Below are 23290 nucleotides of genomic sequence, written 5' to 3'. Positions count from 1 at the left end.
GGAGTGTGCACCTACCCCCCTTGCCACATGTGCCACCACCCCCTTCACTCTTGCTGTGGCCGCCCCCATTGCCCCATCCCACCGTACAGCAGCATGGTTTGGGATGGCAGAAGGGGGAACCTGACCCCAGCCCCTCACTCTCCCTGCAGCTGTGGCCTCCATGGCACCCCCCCCACACACACACACATACATCCCACTGTATAGCATGTGTAGAAGGTAAAAGGGAGAAACCCCCCTGCCCCCACACTGCCACCGGAGCCAAGTGGCGACTCTGCCTCCCCATCAATCCGCCACTGCCACCCACTGCCAGCCTCCCAAATAACAGGTCAGGCAATCTGCAACCGATTTTGGTCCTCTGTGCATGCACAGAGGCCCTCATGTTACCAGATGAGTGGGCATAGGAGCTGCTCTGCCCGCCTCTGCTGTGAGCCCCCGCTGCCACTGCGAGCGCCCCCGGCCCCTGCCATTGCTGCCATGAGGCCAAACCACTTTGAAAGTATCTCAGTCACCATGTGCGCACCACTCCCCACCCCCCACCCCGCTGGGGCATTGGCAGGCAGAGTGGGAACGGCCGCTGGGCAGTCTGTCAGTCCAGCGGTCACTCCCGGTCCACCCGCCACCGCCGCCACTCAATGCCTCCCCCACACCTTTGCAGCCATGAGCCAGGGCCCCATGGTCCAGGGGTAAGAACACCTCCAGGCAGGTGGGTGATGCTGAACATCTGCCCACTCACCCACCCACTCACTGGCCATATGCTACGGGCCTGGCATTTTCGAGGCCTCACACTCTCCCTGTATGGAACGCATCCCTGCATCCCCTCGCAGGGTGTGAAGGGCTCCCTCTCGCGCAGCTGCAAAGTCTGGGGGGTGGGAGCACGGAGCGGCCTTGGTCAGCAGCAGCCGGTTCTGTCGCCACCGCCATGGTCTACTGGCCCAGCCTGGAAGCAAGCGCAACAGCGGGCTGAACCACTGGGAGCCTCTGGAAGTGGGATGCGCAGCGGAGAAGCCACTGTCTGCTTGGGAAGGAGCGGAGGAGAGTGCTGGCAAGAGTACTGCTGCTCCCTGCCCTGCCTTTCCCTGGATTTTGAGTGGGGCAGGGGCTTGATTCTTGGGCTGCTCCTTCAGCGCCTTTGCTGAGCACATCCCTAGCCTGATTCCTTTTAAACTAAACTGATTAAACTGATTCCTTTTAAACTGCTAAAGCAGCAGCACTCCCTGACTGCCCCCGCCGGTCTCTGTGAACAGAAAAGGGAGGTTGCTGCCGCTGCAGAGGTACATAGCCAGGCTGGAGTGGGCCGAGGGACCACACTTTACCGTAGCCCTGCCCACGCACAGCAGTTAGCCCTGCAACCATAGCCACAATGGTGCGAGCCCCCCTCTCCCCTGTGACAGCTGCACACAGGAAAAATGACACGTTTGCGTATGCAAACGCACACCTACGCTGCTCAGCTCATTCTGCATCCTCTGTGCAACACAGTCCTGCAAAAGGGTCTGAGCTCCCTGCCTGGCATCTCCAGGTTGGGCTGAGTGAGACTCTTGCCTGAGAGCCTCGGGAAGCCACTGCCAGTCTGTGTAGAGAGTACTAAGCTGGGTGGACCAATGGTCTGACTCAGTGGAAGGCAGCTTCCTATGTTCGTATTTTCCCTTGGGCTCATTTGCAAGGTGCCTGCCACTTTAAGGAAGTTTGAGTGAGTGCTCAGCGCTGTTGCTGGACAGGCTTCCCCCAAGCATTCTGCTTGCTTGGCAGGCCACTCTGGTATGCAGGCTCTATGGTTGCTCTGTATAATGGAGGAGAGGCAGCCTTCAGCCGCATTCCCTGGCTTCACATGAGTACTGGGAATGGGTAGGCAACCTCCCCTGCTTGCTAAACCTGATTTTAGAGGAGGGGCTGGGAACTGTGTGACCCTCTTTTGACAGAGCCCTGTTTGAGAGCTTGCCGAGGTTTCACACGGGAGTGCTAACCCCACATTCAGACCTCAAGCCCTGTTTTTGCTGGTCGTGAGAATAGCCTCAATGTCTATTATTCTTCAGTATTGTATTTTTATTTATATATTTTTCTGCCCCATTTTTTTAAAGGGAGCAACTGTGTGGAGAAGAGGGGGGGAGTGGACAATTTAATAGGAGTGGAGAGTAGGGGAGTGGAGATCACAAGGTTAGTATTAGAGCAAGTTTTAAAATTCAAAAAGCTCTCTTCCCCCCAAATCACCCTCTTATATGGCATGCCAGTATAAGGGGAAATTTTATTTATTTATTTATTTATTTATTTCCCTGCCTTTAAAAAAGGGGGAGGGAGCAACTCTGTGGAGAAGTGGGATGAACAGTGCCTATTTCCTGCTCTTTTTGTCTTTTGCCCTAGTAACAGCTGAGAAGAATTTCTGTCAGGTCTGGTGAAATCTGTCCCTCCAACCCCACCCCACCAGGAAAGGGAAATCTCTTGAAAATAAAGGGCAACCATTATTACATTTAAATGGTTTAACTCATGTCTCTGAGGTAGACTAGGTTTATCACATAGGCTTCAACTGCTTAGCAGTGTTGGTTTTGCTGCTTCTATACGATAGTAGCTTCCTCTTTCATTTCGGCTGCATTCACATGTGGAACCGTGTGTCCAATGGACCTGTGATTTCCCTCCCCCTGCTCTCCCATCCAAATCTGGACATAACAGAGAGCTCCCCCTCTGCAGTCAGCAAGATTGCAGAGAGGCAGGGGAACTGGCTGTGCGGGCTTCCTTCTTGCTTGAAGGATAGCCTGCTGTCGTGAACTGCTATCCCGGCTATCCCTACAGGATTTATAACCCCGGAGAGAGAGTAAACAGAAAGCAGTAATGAAAACTGGATGAAGGAAAATAAAAGGCTCGCAAAGAAAACAGTAATTGAATTAAGTCCCCTGAACTGAAACTAGGTACCCCCACCCCTCTAACAATAACTGAGTAATAAGTGGAAGAAAATACAAAACAAGGAATGAAACAAGTGAAGGACACAGAACAAGGAATTAAGGGAACAATACAGGGAAGTACAGACAAGACAAACTGGAACACAGAAAAGATATAATTCCAAGAGCACAGCATCAGCTGCCAGCAAAGTTGCAAACAGCAACTCAGCCATGAGAGACTGTTGAATATATATGGCTCAACAGAACCAGGAACCACTCAGGCTTCCCTGAGTCAGCAGTTTGGCTTTCTTCCCTGTTATCTCCTGCACCTGCGTGAGTCCCTCTGAGCCTGCCTCTTGATACTTCATCTCACTATAGGTGGAATCCCAGGCTCTTCCACATCAGAATTCAAGTCTGGCAGCTGCTGAGAATCCTCAGGTTCCGAGTCTGGTTTCTCTGCCAAATCTTGCTGCTGTGGCTCACTAGCAGGTGAGTCTTCCTGCTCTGAGACTTCTGATTCCGAAGTCTGAGCCATGACACCTGCACAGCCAATCACGGTTGGAGTTGAGGGAGGAGCTTCCTCCCTCAACTCTGGTTGAAGTGGGTACAGCCTGTGGTTCTGAATTCTGATGCAACACAGGCTGCATCTAGCCTTGGGTTGCAGTAACAAAACTCACTACAACCCAAGGGTTCAGATTGGAGTCAGAAAACGGAAACCTTGGTACACTGCCGCGCAGAACCGCAGTTGCACACATTCTCACATAACACTTGGAGAACGCTTGGAGAACCTCTGACCCCTTCAACTGCGGTTCCACATTACACTTGAATATGGCCACAATTTCATTTTCCCTAGCTCATATGGTAGATAAAGTTGCACCAGTTGGATGTCTGCTGTCATGTCTAAAGGTCCTGGACCCTCTGGCCCTTACAAGGAACTTAGCAACTCCTTGATGTATAAGGTTGGACTGTTGTAAAAACCAAATAGGAAAACAGCAGTTCTGAGGCAAAATGAAGGAAGAGGCCAATGTTCTCTTGCTCAGCAGCCAAGGCCAAAGTGAATGAGCCTTTCCCTCTATTTACCTCATAGGCACTGTTCACACACTCCCTTTGTTCACACAGTCACTCCCCCTTTTATTTTATTAAGGGAGAGTAAAATCAAAAATATTCTTCCCCTATCCCGGCACACCATGTAAGAGGGCAAAAATTTTTGAGATGAGGCTTTAAAAAAAAAATTATAGAATAAGCTCTAATACTAACTTTGTGGTCTTCACTCCCTACATCTCCACTCCAGCGTAATCTTCATTGCCAGTGAAGAAACTTGCAGTCTTTCAGGAATCTACAAATGGCAGATTTCCTGAATTTCCTTTTACAAGTCTTGTTTCAGTCAATTTCAGACTCGGACTGGCCCACAGGGCAACAGGGCATATTCGCAGTGCGCCCTACCCACACTGCGCCCCTGCGCCCCAACTCCCACCCTTCAGTACCCATTCTGCTCAAAACCCGGCGCCCTCCCCACATACATTTTGGCACCCTCTCAGTGCCCCCAGTCCGGCCCTGGTCAATTTCATTAATCAGTGCAAAACAAGTCCACACAACTCAGTCAGTCTTCCTGCACATATCAGAAGGCTGCAGGGAGCTTAAGCAGTTCTGATGTCATAATAACCTCCACCAATGGGAGAACATTTTTGCTCTGCCAGGGAAATGTGAAACTTGAAACAGTTTTAAAAAACAAACTACTTCACGTAGGATGGGGAAAAATTGCAACACTACCTAATGGTGAGCTGCTTAATGGATTAATACTATTAGAAATGCTATATAGGGGACATCCCCATTACACTATAAATAGCTACAGAGTTGGAGAGCTCTGAAGCAAGTGGAGCTGTCCAGCTCTGCCTCCTGCACTTGCCCTTAATACACAGTTTGCCAGTACATGATTGTGTCAGTGCTGGTATACTTGGGAATTGCCCTTATAATGGCTGCGAATGATAGCCATTATATAACATCACTTTGTCATTCACAGCCATTTTATAATATCAATTTGTATGGGTCTCCTGCACCACAAAGAGGCTGATGGTTGTAGCTGTCACACACAAGGAGCAAAGCTGGCTTCCAGCACTGGCATTAGTAATCTAGGTTTTCCCTTGCACCTGTCATAGAAGCCCTGCACTTGATCCTATGCTTCATTGCAGTTGTGCACCAAAGTACAGGATGAGATTATTAGCTTATGCCTTAGGGAAATTATGAGCTAAACTAGATGTTAAACCTAGTGCATGGAAGTTGTCAAAAACAGCAGTCACATAAGTTCTACCAGCCATAACAGGGGGAGAATTAATCTGTGTCCTAATGTCATGGTGTTCTGCATTTCCCCACACATATTCCATATCAGTGGTGGTGGCTGCTGGTGGGGGTGGGGTGGAGAAAGGAACAGGGAAATCCAGAATATCATGACATCAGAATGCTGTGACATTTACTAATATTATTGGGGGAGCCAAATGCATGTAAATGTAAATCACGTGTGTGTGTGTGTGTGTGTGTGTGTGTGTGTGTGTGTGTGTGGCAGCATGCATTTAGCCTCACATTTGGTTTGACTCAACACTCTCTGAAATCTGGTAGGACCAAACCATCTTTGAAAAATCAGAGTCAACCATCTTTAAATATTCCAGTAGTTACTTTCTACCTTTTTCTCCATATGAAAATGTTATCCTTTGACAAGAATTCATTGTCAATAAAATTTATTCAGCAGTTTATGTTGAATAGTGACAAAGTTACTCACCATCTGTAGCCAAGCATTTGTTATCAATACCTGGTTCTTTTCATCCTTTAAAAAAAAGGAGGGAGAAAATGAATTAAAAGAAGATGTTTTGATCAAAATATGAACAATTTCATTCCATTTCCCCCCCAGGCTGGTTCTTGGAAAGACAAATTAAAAGCCACAAGTTCCTTGTGTAATATATAGGAGAATACAGCATCGCCATAGTCAGTTCCTGGCATTTAAAACATCTTGAGATGATAGTGGTTGAAGTTCAGGCATGCTATTACACACACACACACACACACCATTTGAAGTGAAGTTACATTTCTACATCACAACATCCAGTAAATATATGTTAAATGTTTAGCTGTAGGCCCTTACACTATAAAATATTAACAAATAAAAAGGGAACATCAAACTGAAATCAATGATATAAGATCCAAATAAAAAGGATGGACACAATCCAGACAAATATAAGGAATTTTTTAAAGTCCAATTTATTTCAATGGAAGAATTCAGCAGCATGTGTTAAATCTCTTCCTTTCCAATCAATACACCATAAAGTGCTCACCTCTGGCTGAAGCGTCCCCTATAATTTTCGCACAGTAAACATATGGGCATGATCTCTCCCCTCTTACATGAGGAGCTTATGTATGGGCATGATCTCTCCCCTCTTACATGAGAGCTGTGCAAATGAGGGGGAATCCTTTGAGGGCTCATTTGAGACTTCTCCCTTTCCTTGCCGACTACACTGCAACATCCTAGGCCAATACTCTCGGAGGGAGGCTCACACATAACTCCTGCACATGAATCCAATGGCTCTACTCCTCAGGACGATGCACAGAGGTTACGATGAGCATGAGTAGCCTGTGCACCCTACCCTGGAAAGGAACAGGACCCACTGGATCCACATATGAAATCCTTTACATGTAATAGCCGTGTTTGTTGCAATGGACCTATAATGTTGTGTGTGTTCAGCAGGACAGAGGAGGGATGTTAATATTCAAAATCTCATTGAGCTCTAGGGAATCCCCTCTAGCATGTGCAACTCGGCATAAATAGAATAAAATGATTGAACTACCAATATAAACCTTAAAGATCAGGAACATTAGGAGATCAGCAATTATACAGAAACCTAATTATCTTCCCATCCTCTTTTGCTGCATGTCAATATATACCCCCCACGAAGGAGGAAATCAGCTTTTCTGTTGTTCTTTGTATAACAATTTTGCAATTTTGCACACACTTATCTGGAAGTAAATCCCTTCAAACTCAGAAAACTTACTTCTGCATAAACACAACTGAGATTATGCTGTTAGCAGAGGCGCTCTTACCCCTGGACTTCGGGGCCAAAGTCCAGGGCCTCCACAACTTGTGGGGCCCTCCAAATCCTCTTTAATCTGTCCTGGGTGGTGTGGTCACCCGGTGGAGCATGATAATGCTTAATTTGCAGGGGAGGGGGGCCTTCAAAGGTCTTTAGCTCCAAAATTACCTAGGTGTACCTCTGGCTGTTAGTCAACTAAAATGTTAAATGAGTCCTATGGGACTGTGCCATTTCAGAATGCTTGTGAAGGATTCTATGTTCAACTTCCAAATGAACAAAGCATTTCTGAAAATAAAATTCAAACATGTGACCTCCTCTCATATTCTGAGGTGGCACTGTCCTGTATGAGCTGGACATACTTTTAACTATTTGACTCCACTTTTTAAGATACTGTGGCAGATTAAGGCCCAAACTTCCAGTGTGCAAAATACTGATTCACATCTATGGTGGGAATCAAGTATGAAATGAACAGGCAGACCCAAGCTTGTTAATTAGACATGATAAAGCATTAAAACAAAATATGCACGACAACAAAACACTTTTGTCCCAATGATTTCAATGAAAGAGATTTTAGCAAGTGATCATCTCTTCCCTATAAAACTTCAGCCAATGAAAGATTGTTCCACCCCCACGTGATATCCAACCCCAGCTTCATTTTTTCCAGCTTTGAAAAAACCTCAAAGTGTATTGCCCTCATTTCAAATTACTTTGGTTTCATTAAGCATCAGTGCACTGTGGCATCACTTCAATTTACAATGCAACCATGGCTCAAAGAGTTTATGACTCGTGTTTTTCTGTTACTAATTCTACACATTATATAATGTAATATAATTTTTCCTCCCTAGCATTCCCTCTTGCTTAGAAAAATCTCCATCTTCCAGGAAATGAAACACTTGGAAGTCCATGTGCCCCATTGACAACCTCAAAGGGGCAGAGGGGAGCAGGGAGAATTCAGAAAAACACTCTGGAATATAGGCCTAGCTGACTACTGAGGTCCTCTGGGCCCTACCACTTTGCACTGCAGTAGGGGTCTCACTTGACTGACTGCTCCTCCTCATGAAAAATGTTCTGCACATCAAAAAAGAAGAATATCAGAAAATGGATTCTAGCCCCACCTCCGCTTTTAAAAAAACACCTACCCTGAAGAAGAGTTCTGATGAAAACTTGCTCTCTGCTTTTGACATTTTACTTGGTCCTAATAAATAGCTACTGTTGCTATTTCAATTAAAAATAGGGTTTTTTTTCCTCTACAGTAGAGTAGTCACTGCTAAGCATATTTCTACTGTTCTCTTCATTATTTCCTCTAGCTGAAGATGAAGTACCACAATGACTCTGCCTCATCATTGCCAGCACAGCAGATGTGTGTGGATAACAATAAGAACTCCTCTGACTCAAGGTCACTGCTGGAGCTGAGCAAAAACAGAAGAGCCGAAACAAATCCATTGCCGGAATCTTCAGCGAAACGTTACTTGCTGCATCCCAGACTCTCCGGCTACCTTGCACAGGTGACAGTCTGGCAGAACCTATCTGGCACCAAAACCACAAGCTAACCTGAGCCAGAAATGGCATCAGAGCACTGGGAAGTCCTGCGTCTCACCCAAAGAATGAAGTCACAGCTGGCCACACAGCTTAGTAGTGGAAGGTGACCAACTAAATCATGGCCAAGCTGCTGTCATTAGACTGCAGAGTCACCTTTGCAGGAAACATGTAGCTTAGCTTTCCCCACAGAGCACTGGCAACATTTTGAATGTTTCCCCTTTACACCACTGTTTTTTTTTTGTTGTTGTTTGTTTGTTTTTAATGGCGAACTTAATACAATGGGAAATTGTGCACCCGTTGATATTAGGGGTATTAGTTGGCTGCTGGCTTTAGAATAATGAGGCCCTAGTATAGTAAAGGTAAAGTGTGCCATCGAGTCGGTATCGACTCCTGGTGACCACAGAGCCCTGTGGTTGTCTTTGGTAGAATACAGGAGAGGTTGACCATGGCCTCCTCCCACGCAGGATGAGATGATGCCTTTCAGCATCTTCCTATATCACTGCTGTCCGATATAGGGAAACATACCAGCGGAGATTCGAACCGGCAACCTCTGGCTTGCTAGTCAAGTCACTTCCCCGCTGCGCCATTAGGTGGTTCTCCTAATATAGGACATAATGTTCATATAAGATTTCAAATGTTCAAAGTGTTTCACATATGTTGTCTTATTAACAGAACCCTGCTGGGTAGGTCAGTATTATTATCCCCAAATCACCATGGAGTACTGAGGCGGAGAGAAGTGACTTGCCTAAGGCCACCTAGCGGGTTCCTGGCAGAGGCCAAATTTGTACCAGGAACTTCCTGGTTTGTAGTTCAGTCAGTATACTTTCCAAAATTCAGTAGTGCTGTATGACATTCTAAAGAATGTCATGTGCATTGCTAGTGCCATACAGATAAGGCAATATTGGTAGCAGAGTACACAGAACTGCCTTGTAGCCCCCATAGGGATCATGCAGGACTCAGATTCTACTCGTATACAAACGGGCAGAGGGCAGAATTAGCCATTCCCAGAGCTGCCGCCTCCTCGCAGCTTGGTAACATGTAATGAAGCCAGCCGTGTTGTGTGTGTGGCATTAAAGCACAGTGCATTCCTCAGTCCCCACCCCACCATCAGCAGATATGTGGGAGCATGGAAGTTGTGCTCATGGCAATGTCACTTCCCAGATTTTCTTTTGCTACACATGACTGGGTGAAGAAAAAGTGGAGATGTCAGTCCATCTGACACATCGAAACGCAGCCGTGCCACTCCCATAACAATTTATTCTGCATTTCATAAACAACAGGTGACCAGCTATTTTGCAGTGACTGATATTATAGATGGCGGTGACAGGGATAAAAGCGGAGGAAAGGGAAGAAAGCACCAGTGCAGGAAATGAAGGCCGCTTTGAGGCAGCTTTTACTTGGAACACATGGGGCTTTAATAAACTGGTTCCAGCCTGGGCATCTTGGAGGCTTCCTCTTCTCACTGTTTTTCTCAGAAAGGTGTTGTCCTATAGAGGACTGCATTTTTCTTTCTTTCTTTTTCTTTTTTTTAATTTAATGTTTTTTGACATTGTGTATTTTTACAAGGACTGCATTTTCAAACTGTCTTAATGCATACCATACTAAAGCCTTCTTATGAAGGCACCCCCATGTGGTCAAGTTTATATTTGGCAGGAAGATCTGATTTTTGCGGGCTATCTTGCAGTGGAGGGGCAGCATCCCTGCACTCTTACAGATATTGGTTTATACTTACAGAACTACTGTTACCAAAGGAAAACCGGCTTTAAGCTGCTCCCCCATGTAGGAAACTATTTTGTTAAAAGCAATATGCAAATTTCCATGAAAATACATTGAAAAGCTTTCGGGTTGTGAGGTGTTTTTTTTTTTTGGTACTTTGATCTCCACTCGTTCCACACCTAATGGAACGTCCCCTGAATAAATAGACTAAATGTTGAATTCCTATGTGTTGGAAACCTTCAGTTCGTCGAATGTTCTGACTCCAGGCAGTGGAAATTAAAAATGACACCCAGATTTTTACACCTTCTTTTCTTGCTTGCCACACTGACGCTTTGCATACAGCAAATTCATTAGCATGATCAGTGGACTCTGTTCTATGCCCGCCTGGATAGCCCTGAGCAGACCAGGTTACATGCATCATTGCATGGTATGTGACGGATTGTCAGAATGATTCAAAGGGTTCCGAGTTCCTTGCCAAAGGCAGCTTTTCCCCCTCATACATTAAATTAAGTATCCTATCTTGCAGATACTTCTTTGAATAATTCCATGAATACCTTTGATGTCTGGAGGGTAAGTCTATAAAGTTTCTGAAATGCCATGAAGCCAACGATTTTAAAAACTGATATTGCAGTCTCGGAACATTCAGCTTTTTGCCTTTCTTTGTAGTGTGTGGCTTGAATTACATATTGAATCACCGGGGTCAGAAGGAGGGGAGATTGCAAATGCAATGGCAATAAATTCAAATTCCAAATTTTGGTTTGAGGCATCTATTTTGTTAAGGTACATCAGGTACCTGGGTTAAAAGAACCTGCCCCCACCACACACACACACACTTCCAAAATAGGATTAAAATGGTTTAACATGCCTTAGGCCTCTAGGCACCAGCATACTCCCAATGGCACAGAAAAGCACCTTTTCTGACACACACTCCCTTCTCAGGGGTGATGGCAGCAGAGAGGATCTAATTCATGCAAGGAATGTTGCTGGCTAAAGGGAACCTTGAATGCTGTCACACACATGGAACATTTCCAAGGTAGCTGGGCTTCATGAGAAGTACAATCTCAATTCTGCAGATGTCTAATTAATTAATCCAGCTTTTCCAAATTAACTGAAAGTTCAACAAGGGTTGGAGAACCTGACTGCCACTACTTCCATTATAAATGGACCCAGCTCCAACCACGGAATCTCCTTCATCTCACACAAGAAACTGCCATCCAGAAACTGCTCCAACTGAGAAAGTTGTAAAAGGTTTACAGCTGAAAACCACCTGCACAATTGCTATGGCTCGTTCAAAGTTATTCATTATTATTATTATTATTATTATTATTATTATTATTATTATTTATTAAAGTGTGCACAAACCATTTCAGCGGTTTGTTCCGAAATTGGACTGAACTGCCGCTCTGCAAACCGGTTCAGTCGGACCGACTGGTTTGGCCAGTCGAAACAACAAGCCAGCTCGAACCGGTTCACAATGGAACCGCTAGAACCGGCCTGGTTCACAGCGGACCGGTTCAATCACGAATCAGTCCATGCACAACCCTATTGTTATCATTATTATTATAGTGGTGAACTACAAAGAACTTTTATTCTAGATGTTTTGATCTTGCTGCTGTAGTGGGTATATCTACACTACTGACATGGATAATTCCCTTTCCTAGAAAACCCAGGAAACTGTAGTTCTATGAAGGATGCTAGGGATCTGTAGAGATAATTCCCTACAGAATAAAGAATTCTCAGCTCCCTTACCAAATGGCAATCCCCGAGATTCTCAGGGAAACGCCTTGACAGTTAAAATGCTATAAAATTCTTTATGTATTTCCAGTGATGATACACTCACTGAATGAGCAGGACAATTGCCAGAAACCCTTCACACACCTCAGACCCTTCCATATATACTCATCAATCTGATACATCTGGACATGCTCTGGACAAAACCTGCAAAGACCTGCAGGTTTCCTTGTAAGCCACCTTTGACACTTGTAAAAAGGCAGCGTAGAAACTGAACAAAGCTTGAGCTACGTGCTCTAAGCTTACTAATCGACCAATAAAATAGCTATAGGCAGCCCTGCATTCTTCTTCTAACACATGCTGATGTGGATTACACAGTATTGTTCAGGCTTGGAGGCTGGGCTGGTGTAGTGGGTCATTGCTTAATTACCTTTGCCTCCAACACAAGCTACAAGGTGCTGCCTTCCCCAATGTTTTCAGTGTAGAAAGCTGCTTAATGTACTTAATAATACTCAGTATTAAGCTTCCCTACATAGTGTCTGTACAGGATTGCGCATGCACAGATCTGATGCAAACGCCATGCACATCCAGCCATGAGGCATCTGTAGGGTTGCTAATTTTTCAGCTGGCCATTGGAGATGTGCCTTTAATAGCATAAGAACATGCAGAGGCGTATCTAGGGAAAATAGCGCCTAGGGCAAGCACTGAAATTGCGCCCCCTGTCCAAACATCCGACACCCATCTTTCAGATAACTTTACCATAATATCAGCTGAAAAATACAAGTCAAGCTCATTAATCTTTTAATCTTTCAAAAACTATTTAGCAGTGGACATAGCCAGACCAAAAAATGCTGGAAAACTACAAATTTCAGTATGCTGGGGCTCATGAAATACCCAAATACTATGTGGAGGTGTACTTGGAAAACTAAACAGAAGTGCCTGTCTAATTCTCTACTAGGCATTGTAGCATCACTATTACATAAGTTTTAAAAATAAATGGAGAATTTGACTTTTCCCAGATACTCTGAAAATAATTAAAGGATATGCAGAGTAAACCGTGTCATTGCTTGGAATATATTCTAGACTATCAAAAAGACAGTTAAAATGAGAGAAAGAGAGCAAGAAACTCCCAGTGGGCCTTAATACTGAGGATTTCACACTGATTCAAAGACAAACTCACCATTAATAGCCATATTAAGACATCACATTTAACTCATTTATCACAAGAAGCAAAGTAAGAGCAAATGAATACAATCCTAGCTCATAAGCTTCAGCTCAGTATTCACAAGCCCTGATTCTCTGTACATTTTGCCAATTTGAATATGTGTACAGTGACTTATATTATATTTAAAAAATTTAATCTTTTTTAACCTGTAGCCCCTTTGGGAGGCTTTCTAAAGGCCGTGAGGGGGTCTGCAAAGGTTCCCCCTCCCCTCACTGGCCTCTAGTGCCTCACAGGGACCATTTGAGCATGTGCAGTGGCCATTTTTAAAAATAACTTTTTTAAAAAAAATTGCTGCTGAAAACAAGATGGCCGCCACACATGCTCAAATGGCCTCTGCAAGTCCTGGCATGGCCTAGGGCCTCACAGAGGCCATTTGAGCATGCACGGTGGCCATTTTGTTTTTGGTGGTCATTTTAAAAAAAAAATTCAAAAATGGCGCACCCCTTCAAGTGGCGCCCAGGGCACGTGCCCTGCCTGCCCTACCCTAGATACGCCCCTGAGAACATGTGGAGAGTCCCGCTGGGCTAGACTAAAAGTCCATCTAGTCCAGCATTCTGTTTCCAACAGTGGCCGGCCAGATTACTTCTGGTAAGGCACAAACAGAGCACAAGGATTGGTTGTTTCCAGCATCTGGTACTCTAAACAGTAGGCATTACATACGGACATTAGCAGGTACTAATGCTGATCTCCATACTGCAAAAAGCTTCACTTGCTGATATCTGCTCATCTAGAAGCTATTAAGTGCATAAGAGCAGGCCACAACATTTTTCTGGTAAGCTGTCAGTCTTTGGCATCCAATGAGATTGCCATTCACGTTGCAGGGTACAAATGGAAATGTATCATCTCATCTCTCTTGCAGCACAGATGGTGATGTGCCCCACCCATGTTTGGGTCTTCAGCTGCATGCAACACCTCAATACATGCAACTAGATAAATCATAAAATAGATTGTCCTCTGTTGACCCTGCACACCAGCAAAAGCAGGCAGTTCCTGTGTAAGTCTCAGCATACAAACCAGTAATCTCTTTTATAGGTAAGAATAATCACTTTGGATTATAGAAAAATATTGCTGAGAACTGAAAAGCATGTAAGCAAAGAATACAAGTAAAACAAAGTCAAGGGCACCAATGCCTGCTGGCACTATTATTCAAAAGACAGGCAAATACCAACTGTCTATTAAGCCTTCCTAGCATCATGAAACCCAAACTGAAAATGCAAAATGGGAGGGAATTGTTAAATTACCAGTCTGTTTCTATTTGTATAAAAATGCATAACCATAAAGAATACACTCCGTGCTATAAAAGTGAACTTGATATAAGGCAAGCATGAGCTTCACAGTATGGGTTCCTGCAGTGAGTGCTGGGTTGTCTTTTAAAGCCTAAATCCTCAAATTGTGAAGGCAGGATTCCCTGCTAGAAGACAAACAACATCTGCTAGGAGACAAAGAACAGCTGGGGGTATCTGTTAGGGATGTGCAAAATGCTTCGAGCTCAAAACATTTCAGAGCTTGAATTGGGCCATAAAATAAAATAAACAGGCCTGTTTCGAGCTCAAAATAAAATGACCACATTTCGAGCTTGAAATGTTTTGAGCACCATTTGGGCAGGCTGTTTTCTCCTTGCTGATTGGTTTTCTGGCACTGGCTTCCGACTGGCTTGAGATCCCCTTGCTTCTTGCTTGGCTTGTTATACACATCAAGTGTTGTCATGGGCAACTGTGCCTCCATTGGCTGCGGGGAGGGGGAGGGGGAGGGGGAAGGCAGGCGAGACAAAAAAGGAGGGAATTTCAAAATGTATTCACACTTGGGCCTGGGAGACAGAGAGTGCCTTTAGTGTGCCCTTGAAGAGGATACATTAGGAGAGGAGGAATAAAGGAATGAAAGGAGGTTTGATTGTGTGGTTTTTTTTTCTCAGCACTGAGTATAATGTGTTGTGCTGTTGCTGCTATATTAACTATCTGGTTTTGATGGATCTCAGATTGGGTGCTTGCTTTCCTTCCTTCAGTTGCTTCCTTCAAGGCTGAAGTAAGGAGCCATAACTGTGTGTGAGAGAGCAACTTGTGCCAGTGATGTTACTTAGTTTTTATTGATCATAAAAACTAAGCTGTCTTGTTAAAGTTTTTTTTTTTAATTCCAGTATATGCTGAAGCACAATCCCACTCTGAGGCAACCAGGCAATGCCCCCCTCTTCTTGTTCTGATTGGGCATGCAGTGCCACAGTTAAATGCAGTGCACAAAGTCAGGAAGAATTCCAACTTAGCACTCTTTCCTCCTTCCTCCATTTATACTGAAGGTCAAGAAAGCCCTTGCAGTGCCAGCAGCCTAAAGGGGGAAAGAAAAAGGGATGCATCAGACAGATATCCATTAGGTAAATTTGTAGGAAGTTTTTGTGGCTGGTTTGGGATGTTGAATTTCCGGCTTTAGAGGTGGCACTTTGGGGAAGTACTGTGCCTTGTAGAAAAGCATCTGGCAGAAATTATTTATCTTTAGCAAGCGATTGTAGAAGAGAGATGGTCTTGTGGTAGCAAGCATGACTTGTCCCCTTAGCTAAGCAGCGTCCGCACTGGTTGCATATGAATGGGAGACTAGAAGTGTGAGCACTGTAATCTGGAGATGGAGCCACTCCGGGAAGAGCAGAAGATTTCAAGTTCACTCCCTGGCTTCTCCAAGATAGGGCTGAGAGAGATGCCAGTCTGCAGCTTTGGAGAAGCCGCTGCCAGTCTGAAGACAATACTGAGCTAGATAAACCAACAGTCTGACTCAGTACATGGCAGCTTCCTATGTTCCTATGCCACACCTGTTGAATTTCTGCCTGGGTATATCCCTCCCCAGCCCAGTGTCAAGCTAAAGAACAAGGCAAAGTGTAGTGATATGGAGCCTCATTTGTAAAGCCAACATAATATATGAGACTGTGTGAAGTCTTTACAGCTTCTATGGTACAGAAGTTAAGATGGACACTTTAACTTGCAATTTCCATACTTTTTAGATCACGTGAAAATTTAAAGCACTTTAACTCTAATATTAAACCAAAGGTTTTTGGATTATTGAACTGGTTAATAGGTTAGTAAAGGACAAGAACAGAATCTGCTGTTTTTGCCACTCCCTTAAGTAACACCTACCACTCTAATTAAGAAGCAAAATGTTTTTTAAATGTAAAAACCATTTTTAAAAGATTAAATGTAAACCTTTTATTTATTCTACAAGTATAAATGTAAAAAAAGAAATCTAAACAACATATCATTTTACATAAGCCTTACATAATCTCTCATTTGTTTTTTCCACCACCTACTTGAAGAGGAAGAGTATAAGATTTATCTAGAACACAAGTGTATTCTATGATTTGGTCCAGATAAGGTGGGATCTTTAATGAAATATTTCATATGTTATGACTTAATAGATCCTTAATACAGCTGTTCTTTCTTGATTTTCATGACAGGAGGAGGACAGGGAAGAGGTGCATGAATGAATATCATAAGAGCCACTGGAGACCAAACACTATAGTCAGAACTTACATATCACTTCAACACACAGCACTTTTCAGTGGAAACCATTTGCACATTCAGCTGCAAGTCATCAAGAGATAAGTCACTGATGACGTATCAAATGATGATCATGCAGATGTGAATCAGCCTTTGGTCAAAGCACAGGGTTTTTCATTATGGTAGTATGACCCCCACTGTGCAGATGGATCCTCAACATGAACAAACCTCTCTGAGGTTCTAAAGCGTTTGCTTAGGTACCTCATGGGAAGTGTGTGACTGCCAACCTGCATTACTAACAGAGTCAACTGAACATTGTGTACATATTCTGCCAGTGACTTGCATATTGGTTTCCCTAGTGTGACTTGTCATCTTAAGTATTCAGTGGTACATTTCACACCAAAATCTGCAGGTGCTGCAATAAAGGGAATGAGACACCAGCTGTTATTTCTAAATTGTTCATTATTCATTGTTACTGCTGCACCATATACAAACCCCAAGCTGAGAGAAGGGCACCAATAAAGAACTACAATTGGATTACAGTTTTCAAATATGGAAACAGGATGGTAAGCAATTGCTCTGCATGTTTGTGAACAAGGAGTAAAGAACTTAAGCTGAAGGAGGCTAAATACCAAGAAGAATTTTCTAAACATAGGAAGGAAATTGAGGAAATTGCCAAGATAAATTGTGAAATCCCATCCATTGACGATACTTAGAAAATAGACAAACATCTGTCAAGGAATGTTTGGATAGTATGCATTGATTAAATGGCCATATAAGTCCCTTATAGCCCCTGAATTTTGTGTTTTAGATGAAAGATATGCTGACCTCAAGTCTATAGTCCATCTGGCTTTGTACAGGCTAGAGGTATTTGGGGGTTGTTTGGATGCATTTGAAGATACATAGAGAGATGTATGCAGCTTGGCCCAACTACACAAGGAGCCCAAGCAATCAGATGGGGTAGCAATATTTTTTTCACCGTCAATAAATCAGCAATTCAGTGTCAATGACTCAATGTATGTTCTGAGAGGGGAACACCAGAATGCTTTGCAACATCACAGAGAATGCTTACAGAAAGCACACAGAAGAATTCACGCAAACATAACCTGTCTGTTGGTGTGCCAGCACATATACCTCTCATACATGTGCATCCATCTTGTAAATATACAGGCAGAGCTGGTCCAAGATGTTTTGCTACCACAATCTGCTGCACCACATGATTTGAGAGTTGCGACACAAGAATCCTTGCAACATAAGAATAGCCCTGCTGGATCAGGCACAAGGCCCATCTAGTCCAGCATCCTGTTTCACACAGTGACCCACCAGAAGCTTCTGGGGAGCCCACAGGCAAGAGGTATGTGCATGCCTTCCCTCCTGCTGTTGCTCCCCTGCAACTGGTAGTGAGAGGCATTGTACCTCTGAAGCTGGAGATGGTCCACAGCCATCAAACTAGTAGCCATTGATAGACCTGTCCACCATTAATCTGTCTAAATCCCTTTTAAAGCCATCCAAGCTGGTGGCCATCACCACATTCCATGGCAAGGAATTCCATAGATTAATTATGTGCTGTGTGAAAAAGTACTTTCGCTTGTCGGTCCTAAATTTCCCAACCTTCAGTTTAATGGGGTGACCCCTGGTTCCAGTGTTGTGAGAGAGGGAGAAAAATTTCTCTCTGTCTACCCTCTGCACACCATGCATAATTTTATACACTTCGATCATGTCTACCCTTAGTTGCCTCTTTTCCAAGGTACAGAGCCCCAGATGTTGTAGCCTAGCCTCATAAGGAAGGTGCTCCAGGCCCCTGATCATTTTGGTTGCCCTCTTCTGCACCTTTTCCAGTTCTACAATATCCTTCTTAAGATTCAGTGATCAAAACTGTACATAGCGCTCCAGATGTGGCCACACCATAGATTTGTATAAGGGCATTATAATATTGGCATTTTTATTTTCAATCCCCCTCCTAATGATTCCTAGCTTGGAATTAGCTTTTTTCACAGCTGCCATGCACTGAGACAACACTTTCAATGAGTTGTCCACCATGACCCCAAGATCTCTCTCCTGGTCAGTCACTCAGATCTCATCAGTGTATATGTGAAGTTGGTGTTTTTTGCCCCAATGTGCATCACTTTACACTTACTTCCATTAAACTGCATTTGCCATTTTGTTGCCCAGTCCCCCAGTTTGGAGAGATCTTTTTGGAGTTCCTTACAATCCGTTGTGGATTTCACTACCCTGAATAGTTTAGTGTCATCTGCAAATTTGGACACTTCTCTGGTCACCCCAACTTCTAGATTGTTTATGAACAAGTTAAAGAGTACTGGTCCCAGTACCAATCCCTGGGGGACCCCACTTCCTACCTACCTCTATTGTTAAAACTGTCCATTTATTCCTACTCTCTGTTTCCTGTCCTTCAACCAGTTACCGATCCACACATGAACCTGTCCCCTTATTCCATGACTGCTAAGTTTACTTAAGAGCCTTTGGTGGGGAACTTTATCAAAAGCTTTTTGGAAGTCCAAGTATACTATGTCAACCGGATCACCTTTATCCACATGCCTGTTGACACTTTCAAAGAACTCCAAAAGGTTAGTGAGGGAAGACTTTCACTTGCAGAAGCCGTGCTGGTTCTTCTTCAACAAGGCCTGTTCTATATGCTTAATAATTTTGTCCTTAAGTATGCTTTCCATCAATTTACCCGGCATCGAAGTTAAGCCGACCGGCCTGCAATTTCCCGGATCCCTCCTGGATCCCTTTTTGAATATTGGAGTCTCACTGGCTACTTTCCAGTCATCAGGTACAGAGCTTGATTGTAGGGACAAGTTATATATATATATTGCTATGAGATCGGCAATTTCACATTTGAGTTCCTTCAGAACTCTTGGGTGGATGCCATCTGGCCCTGGCAATTTGTTAATTGTTAGCTTTTCAAGACAATTTATAACATCTTCCCTTATCACCTCAAACTCATCCAGTTCCTCAGCTACTAAAGCTGAAAAATTCAATTCTGAAGAGGGTATATGGTCAGTATCCTCTGCCATGAAGACAGATGCAAAGAACTCATTCAGCTTCTCTGCAATCTCCTTATCCTCCTTAATAATCCCTTTCACACCCTCATTATCTAAGGGTCCAACCACCTCCCTGGCAGGTTTTCTACTTCTGATATATTTAAACAAGTTTTTGTTATTCCTGTTGACACTTCCAACTATATGCTCCTCAAACTCTCTCTTTGCATACCTTATTGTGTCCTTGCATTTCTTTTGCCAGAGTTTATGTTCCTTCCTGTTCTCTTCATTTGGGCAGGACTTCCATTTTCTGAAGGAAGTCTTCTTCCCTTTTATAGCTTCCCTGACTCTATTTGTTAGCCATGCTGGCATCCTCTTGAAGTTGGTGGTACCTTTCCTCCATCTTGGTATACATTCCAACTGTGCTTCAAGTACTGTGGTTTTAAATAAGTTCCAAGAGGGTATATGGTCAGTATCCTCTGCCATGAAGACAGATGCAAAGAACTCATTCAGCTTCTCTGCAATCTCCTTATCCTCCTTAATAATCCTTTTCACACCCTCATTATCTAAGGGTCCCAACTGCCTCCCTGGCAGGTTTTCTACCTCTGATATATTTAAACAAGTTTTTGTTATTCCCCTTGACACTTCCAACTATATGCTCCTCAAATTCTCTCTTTGCATCCCTTATTGTGTCCTTGCATTTCTTTTGCCAGAGTTCATGTTCCTTCCTGTTCTCTTCATTTGGGCAGGACTTCCATTTTCTGAAGGAAGTCTTCTTCCTTTTTATAGCTTCCCTGACTCTACTTGTTAGCCACGCTGGCATCTGCTTGAAGTTGGTGGTACCTTTCCTCCTCTTGGTATACGTTCCAACTGTGCTTCTAGTACTGTGGTTTTAAATACATTCCATGCTTTCTGGAGTGATTTGAACCTCCTGACCTTCCCTTTCAACTTTCTTACCAGTCCCCTCATTTTTGAGAATTTTCCTCTTCTGAAGTCCAATACATCTGTGTTGGACTTCCTTGACAATTCTCCACTCACATATAAGCTGAATTGGATCACACTATGGTCACTGCTACCCAATGGTTCTGCAACTCTGACATCTCGCACCAGGTCCTGGGCAACACACCGGATTAAATCCAAAGTTGCCATCTTTCTGGTTGGTTCTGTGACTAACTGTTCTAAGGCACAGTCATATAGCACATCTAGTAATTTGGACTCTCTGTCATTACCAGAATGTGAATTTACCCAGTCTATGTGTGGGTAGTTGGTCACCCATTATTACTGCCCTGTCTCTCTTTGACGCCTCTCTTATTTGTTTCTCCAACACCAGGTCACTCTCAGCACATTGATCCGGAGGGCGATCCACTATATCTATGTTTTCATTAGTCACCAAGTACTCCAGCTCACCCATCTTGGCTCAGAGGCTTCTGGCATTGGTATACACCTATACACCAGGTCCCTCACCTGATGTTGGTGTGTGCTATCTTCATTTGCCCTATTTGGCAAGCTGTCCTGTGTTTCCTTCTGCTCAACTCCTGACTCCACTCTGCCCCTTTCTGGTTTATCCGAAACATGTTCACCCTCACACCTTAGGGATTTTGCCAGCTGAAGCAGATACCACCCTGTTCCCACCGGCAATCCCCCAGGCATCATTTTAAAAGCTGCTCTGTGACCTTCTTGATTTTTAGCACCAGCAGTCTGGTTCCATTTTAGTTCAAGTGGAGCCAGTCCATTTTGTATAGGCTTCGCTTTCCCCAAAATGTATCCCAGTGCCTAACAAATCTAAACCCCTCCTCCCAACACCACCGTTTCATCCACATATTGATACCCCTAGGTTCCGCCTGTCTCGCTGTCACTGCACGTGGAACAGGTAGCTACCTGGGGGTCCTGGTAGGTAGCTACCCTGGGGGTCGTGGACTTCAGTATGCTACCTAGCAGCCTAAATTTGCCTTCCAGGACCTCCCGACTACATTTCCCAACATTGTTGGTGCCAACGTGCACCACAACAGCTGACTCCTCCCCAGCACTGCCCAACAGCCTACCAAGACACAGCGTGACGTCCGCAACCTTTGCACCAGGCAGGCAAGTAACCATGCGGTCTACACGCGGCTCACAGACCCATCTCTCTATGCCCCTAATGAGCGAATCACCCACTACTAAGAGGCCCCTACCCCCTGGAGGAGTATGCTCTGTGCGAGAGGATATGGTCGCATCACCCAAGGAAGGGGTCCCTGTGTTTCCCTCTTCCTCCTTCCCTGAGACCCTCATTCTCCATGACAGCAGAAGCGCCATCAGTATGGGAGTGGGATGCCTCCACCAATTCCCTGAGGGTCTCATCTACACACCTCTCTGCCTCCCTGAGCTTCTCCAAACTTGTTCCCTGAGAGCCAGGAGCAATTTGCACCGAGCACATACCCACGACTTCTGCCCCTCTGGCAGATAGTCAGATAATTAAAAAATATTTAATTTTTAAATTGTTAAATTGTTTTAAGTTTTTGTATATGTTTTATTTTTTTTAGGCCATTGTTAACCATTGGGTATATTGGGTATACCCAAATATTGGGTATTTAAAGTATATAGGGTTTGAAGCTATTACTGGGTACAATTGTCAGCTAATTAAGGGTTTTTAGTTTTGTCCTCCAAGAAAATTACAAAGGTTGGGTAGTATTCTCCCCACAGCTTTTCCTGCCAATCTCCCGCTTAACTCCTACAAAACGTCTTTATTATCTGTTAGCAAACCTCCTCTGTCTTCAACACCAGCAGTCGAACTGACTCAACTCAGGAATGTGGGGCCTCCCACAAGCTGGGGCCCTCACCTGGAATGAATGAATCCCCCACTCAGGCTTCTTCTCTGGCAAAGACACAAACAGGGACAGCCATAGCAGAGGATGCTAGAGAACAATGTATAGAATATGTGCAGCTACTTATCGCAAGCAAGCCTGGGGTGCCTCCAGTAGATCATACAGTGTAGCCACTCGAAGCCTCCCCATGTCTTAGCCTAGCCCTTTATATATATACAAGTGAATTTTGGCCCGTTGAATAACGGGCGCTAGTAATGGCGCTCCTGGCCCCCCACCGCCATTCCCCCTCCCTCCGCCGTACGCCCCCCTACCTTTAAGGGCCAAATCGGCCCAGGCACTTGCCCCCGCCAGGCTGGGGAGACGGAGGCCGGGACCGGGGGCAGAGCGGAGGCCATGTAACTTTAAAAAAAAAATTGTTCCCGCGCCCAAAGCGGCAGTTCAGCAAGAGGCTTTGCACAGAGAGGAGCTCTGCTTGCGAGCTCCTCTCTGCCTCTTAAATTGAGGGCAGTCTTCGGCCGACAGCAGTCGGCCAGGGTAAGGGGGACTCGGCAGCTGGGAGGGAGGGTGGGCGGTCGGTGGCGTCGGCCGCAGGAGCAATTTTTTTTTTTTAAGTTACATGGCCTCCGCTCCGCCCCCGGCCTCCATCTATTTTGGCCGAGGCGGCGGCTCCGCCGCCGCCTCGGTCACTTTCCCCCGCCGCCGCCTCTCCGGCTTCTTCGGGGCGGCCGCTTCTGGCCGCCCAAGATGGCTGCCGGTGCCGGCAAGCGTGCCTCCCTTGCCCTGTTCTGGGCCTGCGCTTTGCGCAGGCGCAGAACAGGGCAGGGAGGCATGGACACATGCTTGGTGTCCGTCCACGG

The 23290-nt window shown here is 44.8% G+C and overlaps 1 protein-coding gene and 1 long non-coding RNA gene across 11 annotated transcripts in view; one reads left to right on the top strand and one right to left on the bottom strand.

The window, feature by feature from the left end:
- LOC128343247 (neuronal acetylcholine receptor subunit alpha-7-like) overlaps positions 1-23290 on the bottom strand; it is a 158539-nt gene that overhangs the window by 73106 nt on the left and 62143 nt on the right. For 5 of the 10 annotated variants that reach the window (XM_053291999.1, XM_053292006.1, XM_053292001.1 and 2 more), the window contains one exon: positions 5641-5685. In XM_053291999.1, the coding sequence (XP_053147974.1) occupies positions 5641-5685 (45 nt within the window). Of the gene's footprint in view, positions 1-1439; positions 1613-4387; positions 4479-5640; positions 5686-22744; positions 22931-23290 lie in introns of those variants that run through there. The other 5 variants (XM_053292003.1, XM_053292010.1, XM_053292000.1 and 2 more) reach the window with 4 other exon arrangements.
- On the top strand, positions 1765-11005 carry LOC128343248 (uncharacterized). Its single transcript, XR_008315408.1, has 3 exons — positions 1765-1842; positions 8251-8448; positions 9763-11005. It is a non-coding gene; the product is annotated as an uncharacterized LOC128343248 (long non-coding RNA).

This window comes from Hemicordylus capensis, chromosome 2 (genome assembly GCF_027244095.1).
Source record: "Hemicordylus capensis ecotype Gifberg chromosome 2, rHemCap1.1.pri, whole genome shotgun sequence".
NCBI lineage: Eukaryota > Metazoa > Chordata > Lepidosauria > Squamata > Cordylidae > Hemicordylus > Hemicordylus capensis.
The sequence above is the reverse complement of the archived record's forward strand: the minus strand, read 5'-3'. Positions and strand labels throughout refer to the sequence as shown.